Genomic DNA, 9,952 nt, shown 5'->3' on the forward strand with positions numbered 1-9,952 from the left:
CAGGCTAGGGACATAAGTTATTTATTTGATACAAAGATGTAATGATAAATAATGTTATAGTTGCCAATACTAAATTAAATATTTAAATATTAAACATACATTTTGATATTAGAAAATAACTCTCTTGCTTTTCTAAGGGTAATCCCCCTAAAATTAAATAATTCCATCAATTCATTGATTCCCTTTTTGTTTCCCAAATCCTTTTAAGGACTTTCTGCCCACTGTGTTCGCCTTGGTTGCCTGGACACTTGACTTGGTCGATTTGCCAAGCTGCTCGAAGAGCACTTCCCCCCAGCAAATGCCCAGGACGTCGGTCAGGATATCTGGGCTTCTGGCTGCCGAGGATGTTGTTGCTGCAGCAGATCGGCTTACGCGCTTTATGGGTCCTTTATGTGTGTAGATGGGGGGGAAGACAGGGTGATGGCTATACGTAGTACATACTTTTTATTCTACTACCAACTTGGCGCTAAGGCTGGGAGTCCGATTCCCCGTCTGAGTCAACTATACGCATAGCATACTTTCGGGCTGTTTCGATGGCAGTGTCATAAAAAGTCGTAATTTATTGCTTGGAAAAAGCTTAAATTTCATTTGCCAGCCAACGACAAAGGCATTGTAACTATGGGAACCGGCAAGCGGGTGTTACTCGAATGCCATGGGTGTTATATGGCCGGCTTTGGTCGTTGAGACGTTTTTTAAACTGCAAATAATTTGTACGCACCATAATGAAGCCATGCCTTCGACTTTCCACTTCCTTTGTTGCCGCATAAAATTGATCTTGAAGTGTCCTTTGTCGCACTTAATTGTGCCTCGTGTTTTTCTTGCCTTCCAAATGCCAATCGAAATGGCCAACGCCACGGCCAAAGTCCATTTAATTTAGTGGCCAAGTTAAGGTGATGGCTTAAGGCTTACTGCCCGTTTTATGGCATTCCAAGCGCCGAATCTCGGTGGAAATCTGAGGGAAATTCATAAAAATTAAATGAATGATAGTCGAATATTTATCTTGTCGGCTTTTAGTGTTGCCGCAAGGATAATAAACGTAAGTCCAATGTCAATATCAATAACCTGGCTCTCAGTTTGAATTGTTTGCCCTCGGAGCCTTGGAGCAAACAAGCAGGCCTGTAAATTTATGCAGAAATTAAGCGGCAGGAGAGAAAAAACGAGGTAGTTCTGTATAGTAATTTTAAATGCAAATACATGTGCAGCAGTCGCCGGCGGAGGAAAGCGCGTTTATTGTCACACACTTGGCAAAATACAAAAAAAAATAGAAAAACAAGGACGATGGCAATCTATTTTACGATGCAACATTTTGTGCTGCGCAGCGAGCGGGGAATCCCCTTCGCGCGCATCCCCATTTGTATGCAATGAAAAATGTTTAATTGTCTGCTAAACGCGCAATGGCAGCGAAATAAATAGTTGGCCAGGCTTTGTAAATGGTCCGAATTTGTGCTCGCATTTGTGCACCACCACCAACAGCACCACAAATACCTGCGTACGTGCGGCATTTGGGCCAGAATCACACACGCACGCACTCAGGGCCAACATTCTGGCCCACAAAAGAATTCAAAACAAGCGTCAAAAGTTGTTATTTATTGCCCGCGGCCAGGCATTTGGTCTTGTTTTTCAGCCAGCCACCGGGAGAACTGCAACATTTTTGGCCGGCAACATTTGGTTAATTTTTTAATTGCAATTATCCCTTGCATTCGCTGCGGCCCTCAGCTTGAATGGGCTCCTGGGAGCCGGCATAATTACCTGCATACCTCATCAAAAGCACAAGCAGACGTGACAAAATAAACTAGAGGAGTCTCTGAAATACATGCTTACCAAGAACACCACCCAAAAAGCACCCTTGGCCTGATTGCCCCACACTGTTTGTATTTGTGAAAGCCGCTTAATTCCAGCAATTAATTTTCATGTTGATCCAAGAAATTAAAATCGCACTCGACTGACTCGAGACCCCGGCCTCGGTTTCGGCCCCATAAGCGAGCTTACTCCGGCCGCACTTAGTGGTTTATGCGACTGGTTATTATGCTGGTTAGCCGGCATTCCACACATTCCGCATATGAGTTTATTCGGGGTATCCAATAATTACTGTTTGTCTACAGCGAGAGGAAAATGTAGTGGTTTTAGCTTGGCATTGATATCTGAATTAGTTCCTGAATTTTAGTTACTTATAGATACTAATTCAGAGATATTTCTTTTATTTTTTTTTCTTAGAATATGATTTTGTTAAATCTTTTCAAGAGCACAAGCATGTGTATATTTGTTTATTTATTTTAATATTTATCGGTTTTTTATGAAAAGAAATGTATCTCAGTAAGGACTTAAATTTTAGATTCATTTGGAACCTCTTTCGTTCTGTCCTTCTTTCTCTTATCCTTCTCTCTTCTCCTTTCTCTAATTGACGTCTGATTTAATAAATATTTAAAAATACCTAATTTGAAAAATCAATTGGTATTTTTTTAGATTTTTAAAAATATATTTTTATTTGGTTAATTTACTTTATAAAAATCTTGGCTATTATCTTTATATTTTTGTAAGAGTAATTGTGCAGACGATTTCTTACTAGCCTATAATTATTTTACCATCTGATTAGGTCCAACTATTAAGTGCTAGGTCGATTTGCATATAAAGAACACTGTAACTCGATAAAGTGTCGCATAAATGATCAAATTAAGTTTTATTCTCTGTGCGGAAATGGCTCTGGCCATCGCGTGCCCTGTTTGGCTGGCAAAATAATCCCACTAAGCCCGCCCACACACTCCCACTCAGTCATGGGCAAAACGCATTACCATTTTGAGATGCCATATTAGCAGAATGCCATAAATCTCTGCCCGGGCATTAGATCCCCATTCCCCGGCTGTGGACCGCCCGTTAGCCGCATTTGGCCCTGCTATTCCCAAAGTGCTCTCTGCTTTGGCTTTGTTTTCTTTAATTAAATGAATGTTGTTGACAACTTTATTATCAGCTGAACTTTTGCAAGGCCCTTGCCATCGACCAAGGGCCGCACCCACAGTGGACTCAGGAACAGGAGCCACAGCCACTTTAATTCTATTATTGTATGTTGCGAGATGGGCGTCTGGTTGGTCCTTCGCCTCCTACTCCGAGATCCCTGGCCCACATAACCTTCCATAACCCATCCCCCGCACCCCATCCAACCATTCCCTATCTATGATTCTTTTTCAACTGCTGTTGGCTTTTAGTTTTTAGCATGAAAGCTGACGACAACTGCGTTGAAATCAAAAGAAACGAAATAAAATTTCATTATCTTTTATTAGATTTATAAAAATAAAAATGGCGTGGAGAAATACGAGGGCGTCGATGGGGGTGGGGCAGGGGGATGGGTTGAGCACAAGGAAGACAAAGGCAATGGGGGCGGTGGGGGATCAGAAGGACATGGCCAGGGAATCGGGAGCAGGAGCAGCGGCAACAAAGTCAGCAAAAAGTTTTTCTTGCCCGCCAGCGGGTTGCCAACTCCCCTGATTCCGTTGCGGTACAGTGGAGCCCAGTGCCACAAATATTTTAAGCCACTTACTTATGTGCTTTAAGTGGTAGTGCTCTGACAATGTTAAATCAATCAGTTAAAAGTAAAACAAATTAGCTGATTATTATCTTTAAAAAATATTTCCTAAAATAGAGAGAAATATAAACAAAACCCACTCCTTGCCAAGGCAAACTGCTGAGCTCCAATATTTTTCAAGTGAATATCGCTCCTATTTTCCGATCTCTTTCCCTGGCTATGTGGCCCACTGTGCGCCGCTTCGATTTCTGGCCTGCAAACTTTGACTGGGCCCCGAGTGCGGAGATACAAAGATGGCGCTCGCTGTGCGGCGCTGAGATTAACGCGCTGATAGACGCGGCAGGCGCCGTCGGCTTGGCCAGGATAACTGCCAGGACCACAGCGACGACACTCATACGCCGCGTTGTCCGGCTGCTGTACAATCGTGTGTATCTGTGTGTGTATCTGTGAGTGTATCTGTGTGTGGTTGTCTCTGGCTCTATGTGTGAATCACCGTTAAGATAATGGCTGCAATTGCGGTGACCCCCAGGCGTGGTTTTGGCTTTTTTTCGGCTTCGGTTATAAACTTTTGTTCTCTTTGTTGATTTTCTTGGCCAGTCGCCCCCAGACTCCCTCCCCCTCCACTTTTCTATCTCCATCTCGCTCCCTTGAGCCCCTGTGTGTGTGTGTTTGTGTGTGTGTGCAGTGCCGACAGCCATTTTAAATGGTTTTTAGCCATTAATGGTTGCCAGTGCCACACAGCCACTGCCTGCGCCACTGCCACTGCTGTTGTTGTAATAACATTTTAAAATGCTTTGCTTTTGGATTTGGATTTAGTGTACGTCTCTGGCCAGTGGCTATGGCCAGAGGAGCCGAAAGGGACCTTGCTGCTAATGGACCCTATGCCATATACTAGATATGGAGGCGTGGCAGGGCCCTTCCCAGAGGAATCAGTACCAGCATTAGCCGCACTTTTTCCAGTCTAAAATGAATTCGTAATTAGAGGCTAAAATGTATTTTTAATTAGTTCGGCACTTTCCGTCGATCCAATGGGCAGAAACCTTTTTGTGGGGCCAAAGAAAAACACAGCAAATGTAAAAGGCCGAGGCAAGCATTTAGCAGAGCCTGTGAAATAAAAGTAATCATTAGTTTCTACCCCAAAAATAATACAACTTAATGCCAAAATCTTTACACTAAGATTTATTTGATGTGCCCCAAAATATCCTTGCCAAATAAAGCAAATCGTTTTACAAATCGCTGCCAAAAACAGAAACTAAAATATGTCATACCATCTTTTTCCTTGCAGCGCCGATGGCAACTATGAAGTGACAATAATGACAAAAGCAATTCTTCATCACACGGGCAAAGTGGTGTGGAAACCGCCCGCCATTTACAAATCCTTTTGCGAAATTGATGTCGAGTACTTTCCCTTCGATGAGCAGACATGTTTCATGAAGTTCGGCTCCTGGACCTACGACGGTTATATGGTGAGTATGTGGGATTGCTTTGGAAAGCGGGAGGGTAACCCAGGAACCACCCCCTGCGGCTAAAGGCCCGGCAACAGCTGGCAACCCTGGCCACGAACAGATTACGCCCCAGCCCATCAATCAAAATCGAAGGAAAATAAAACCCCGAACGAGGCTTGGGACCCGGGCTTGATTCTATCTGACGGAGTGCTAATCAAACCTTACTCTGACTCGATTAAAAAAACATTAATTTCGACAAACCAAAAACTGAGGAAAAAACTGACGCTTGGCTGAGGACATCCCACTGTTAAACGACTATTTAAACATGTTAAAATAATGGAATTGAGCGTTTTTTATGCCATTCTCTCCGGTGGATTTTCATGGTTAAATATGTGTGTGCGCTTTTCATTTGGAATCTGGAATCTGCCGTTAATGTTTACTTTGTTTTTTCGTACACTTGACACGTTTCACTTGCTGTCATGCGATAAATCAAGGGGGAGTCCCCATTTTCCATTTCCCATGCACATGCGTGTGCGCTTGTGTTGGTGAGATAACAGCTGGCAGCTGCGTTTAATGAACCAGCCACGCCCACGCCTTTTGGAAAACTTTTTGCGCCGGCATTGTTAAATACGCAGGGAAAACAAAAAGCGAGGGAAACTGAAATACTAAGCTCGAAAGCTAAAGGTACCTAGTCAAAAAATATTAAAAATGTTTCTAAATGTAGATACGTACCTGAAAAATAATAATAGGGAGAGATAAAACATTAATAATAAAACCCTTAGAAGAAAATCCTTATAGAGCAATTATGTTTGCCCTAATATTTTGTTTAATATTTATATGTTTAAATACCCATTTTATCATAAAATATCCTTAAAAGATTCTTTACTTTAGAAAGCATTTTATAAAAGTTCCCTACCTTACTAGCACTTTTCTTTCCAGTGCATTTGGTAAACTGATTCGAGAACAAAACACAACTGTTGCGCTGCTATATGGGGCGCCTCTTTCCCATTCTTATTGTGTTCATTATGGGCAACAATAATAAAAAAAAGAAATCGGAAGTGGGGGAAAAAATCGAAAAATGACAGCACATTATTCTACATATAAATTTTCGCTTTCCTCCCTTTTACGCATCACAAATTTCGAGCATGCTTCATTGACTTTCGACTTCCTCACAATTCGTATGGGTTGTGGAATTTGCGGATCGGTTTTCGGGTATTTCACAAAGTCAGCGCAAAGGCAGGACGAGGTATTAATGACAACTGTCTCAGCTGTCTAAGAGGTTTATATATCCCAAAAGTTCGTACTATGGGGTATAGAAAGTGCTTTAAATCTTAGTTAAAAAGAAAGGAAATACCTTCTACTAAGAATGCCACCCACTGATAAATGAGCAACAGACAACAAATGACAAATCAAGCCAAATGGAAATGAAATAAAGGTTACAAGCGTAAATGCCATTTGCGTTTCGGGACGCACGTGAGCCGAACCTATCTCGATTCCTGCCATCTGTCGCCGAGTTAGGATCCGGAACAGGAATAGGAACCGAGCCATTCACCTGCCCTTCCCCTTCCCAGCCAAACAATTCTCCGTGCAATTGACGATTGTCAAAAATTTGTCAGAAAGTACGTTTTTCCATCACCTTTGATTTTCGCCACCGGCAAGGGGAAGCCGTAAGCGACACTTGGGGGAAAATGGAAAAGGGCGTGGGAGTGGGGGGCCTGGGGAAATGGCCCAACAAATCAACATAAATAGATGTATGATTGGCCTGGGTTCGTGTCGAGGCGAACAGGTGCAGCAGTTGCCAAAGTTGCCGGGCATAAATCAGCAAGTTTCCAGTTTCAAAGGCAGCAGCTGGTCCTTCATATTGATTATCTCACTCTTAGAACAATGTAATCAGATAAAAGTTATTGAAAATTTAATTTATACCATGTAAGAAGCACTTTTTTAAATATTTAATACCATTTCCCAGGTTGACTTGCGGCACTTGAAGCAGACTGCCGACTCGGATAACATCGAGGTGGGCATCGACCTGCAGGATTACTACATTTCCGTGGAGTGGGACATCATGCGGGTGCCGGCGGTGCGGAACGAGAAGTTCTACAGCTGCTGCGAGGAGCCCTATCTGGACATCGTGTTCAACCTCACCCTCCGGAGGAAGACGCTCTTCTACACTGTAAACCTGATCATCCCCTGCGTGGGCATCTCGTTCCTCTCGGTGCTCGTCTTCTACCTGCCCAGCGACTCCGGCGAGAAGATCTCGCTCTGTATTAGCATCCTGCTGTCGCTCACCGTGTTCTTCCTCCTGCTGGCCGAGATTATTCCGCCCACCTCGCTGACGGTGCCGCTGCTGGGAAAGTATCTGCTCTTCACCATGATGCTGGTCACGCTCTCCGTCGTCGTGACCATCGCCGTGCTCAACGTGAACTTCAGGTGGGTTGTGAAAGCGCTTGTATCTTTTTTAAATATTAATCGTATCAAAACCACTTGCAAAATGCATTTTATAACCCCTTCCATAACCCCTTCCATAATCCCTTCCTTAACCCCCTCCATTTCCTCATAAACCCAATTGCAAACACCTTCCAGATCACCTGTCACGCATCGCATGGCACCGTGGGTGCAGCGCCTCTTCATCCAGATCCTGCCCAAGCTGCTCTGCATCGAGCGGCCCAAGAAGGAGGAGCCCGAGGAGGATCAGCCGCCCGAGGTGCTCACCGATGTCTATCACCTGCCGCCGGATGTGGACAAGTTTGTCAACTACGACTCGAAGCGTTTCAGCGGCGACTACGGCATTCCAGGTAGCAACCAGAGTCCAGACTCTCCAAGACTGCACAACCTCCTTCAGTAAAACAGTTGTATGGCTAGGGTATGGTATTCCTTCTACCGGGAGCTGTTCGAGGAGAATCCCATAGAAAGCTGGGCAAAAGTTTTCCCCCTCTTTTCCCGCTCCGCTTGAGACGAAAGTTTTTGTGTAGAACTTGGCTTCTTGGGACTCGAGCCGCCCCTCCTCCTTTGCAGCCGGGAAATTTATGAATGTTTTCAACTGGCTTTAGTGGGCACATTACCAGCGGTGCATGCAGCGAGCAACGGGAAACTTGCAACTTGCCAGTTTATATTCCATTTTAAATATGCACAACAACATGGAAATTATATGCATTCGGACACACCACTTTATAATGACGCTGTGTTCGCTGGGCGGGGGGCGAAATAATTTATGACAATTAACAAGTGCAACTGCAAGGACGCCGGAGAAAAGGGAAAGTTTCTTATGGTCTGGTCGAGGCATTACAAGTTCCTGGAAATGGCTATTGCATTATTTTGTCACCATACACTACCCGCATTTAGATGACTCATTAAAGTGGAGTCAAAAGTGTGTGGCGCAGCTTTTAATGAAGCCATTGTAATATTACGTATACGCCCAGAAGGCCAATTGTTTAAGGCTTACGGTCATAGGACTTAATAATTTCTCCATTCGAGTGGCTTTCAAAGGGCGCGCGCGAAACGAAGAGGGAAATCCGAAAAGAAAAGACCTGAAACTTTGAAATGGCCCAGCGAAATAAATGGAAAACAGAATGCAGAAAACTATTTATTGAGTTTCCTTATTGTATCCCCGGCCCTGAAGTCCTGCTTCTGTTGGGCCGCCCTCGAGGTTGAGGCTCCACGGGTCTGAGGGTCCTTTGTCCACTTCCACTTCCTTCGGGGACATTGTGCCACGGAGAATTGCGACGAAGACAAAGCAGAAAAGTTGCAAATTGCATTTACAACTTTATTTGCCTAATGCTGTTAATGCTGGCAAACACTCGGAAAAAATGGGCTGCCAAATTGCGCTTTATGTCTTGTGTATTAACTTAGATGACGTTGGTGATGTTAAATATTTTTTTAGAACTGCTAAGTGCTTAATAAATTTAAATAGATCAAATCAGTTGGAGGCAGGATGGGTTTTAACCCATTTTTTACTAGTAGAGAAAGAAAGCTTCTTTAAATTTTGTGAATGCCATTTTTTTTTCAATGAAAAGCTAGATAGTTTTAATGACTTCTAGAATTATTTTTACAATTAACCGTTATCAATAATGTTTTTTTATTATTTTCCCACAGCATTACCCGCCTCGCACCGCTTCGACTTGGCCGCGGCGGGCGGCATCAGTGCCCATTGTTTCGCGGAACCGCCGCTGCCCTCCTCACTGCCACTCCCAGGCGCCGACGACGACCTGTTCAGCCCGTCGGGCCTAAACGGAGACATCAGTCCCGGATGCTGTCCCGCTGCTGCAGCTGCCGCAGCCGCCGACCTCAGCCCCACGTTCGAGAAGCCCTACGCCCGCGAAATGGAGAAGACCATCGAGGGATCCCGCTTCATAGCGCAGCACGTGAAGAACAAGGATAAGTTCGAGAGCGTAAGTGTCCTAGGTTTTTAAGCCAGGAAATTAATATCCCACCTTATTATTATTCTTTATTATGGCTTTAGCAATTAAAATAATTATCCAAACATTCCATGCAATTTAAAACCAATCAAATCATCAATTCAACCAGTTAAAATTTAAATATTTTAGGTCCCCACAATAACATTCAAATTGGGGCATTTACATAAGTGCAAAATCAAATTTATCCAGTCATGCCAATAATTTGGCAATTATTATTCCATTTATCATCCAACAAGACAATTTAAAATAAAATATATTTCACGGCAGACAAGTACTAAAAAAGTGAACTTTAAGAGTGCTTTAACTACAACATTATGTGATGAGGAGGAAACTTCAAAACCTTTCATTTACATTTCTCTTACCAAATGCCAACCAAAAATCACTATCGGGTTGGTCGCCACACCGCGCTGTAATTAATTTTCCAAACAGCGAGCGAAATCTAATAATCCGTGGCCACACCTCCGCAAACCAGTCGGATTTGAAAACGGGCGAATCCGCCGCCCTCCATGGCCAATCAGCTGCAATCATTGTCTGGCAGTCGCAGCTGGAAGAGGAATAGGACCCAAACGGACCTGGCC

General features: G+C 43.7%; 1 protein-coding gene across 1 annotated transcript in view; it reads left to right on the plus strand.

The window, feature by feature from the left end:
• LOC108026100 (acetylcholine receptor subunit alpha-like 1) overlaps positions 1-9,952 on the plus strand; it is a 64,729-nt gene that overhangs the window by 45,625 nt on the left and 9,152 nt on the right. Inside the window, exons 6-9 of the mRNA XM_017096799.3 lie at positions 4,803-4,983; positions 6,929-7,389; positions 7,543-7,754; positions 9,052-9,347. Coding sequence (XP_016952288.1) covers positions 4,803-4,983; positions 6,929-7,389; positions 7,543-7,754; positions 9,052-9,347 — 1,150 coding nt within the window. The remainder of the gene's footprint in view (positions 1-4,802; positions 4,984-6,928; positions 7,390-7,542; positions 7,755-9,051; positions 9,348-9,952) is intronic.

Source organism: Drosophila biarmipes, chromosome 3R (assembly GCF_025231255.1).
Source record: "Drosophila biarmipes strain raj3 chromosome 3R, RU_DBia_V1.1, whole genome shotgun sequence".
NCBI lineage: Eukaryota > Metazoa > Arthropoda > Insecta > Diptera > Drosophilidae > Drosophila > Drosophila biarmipes.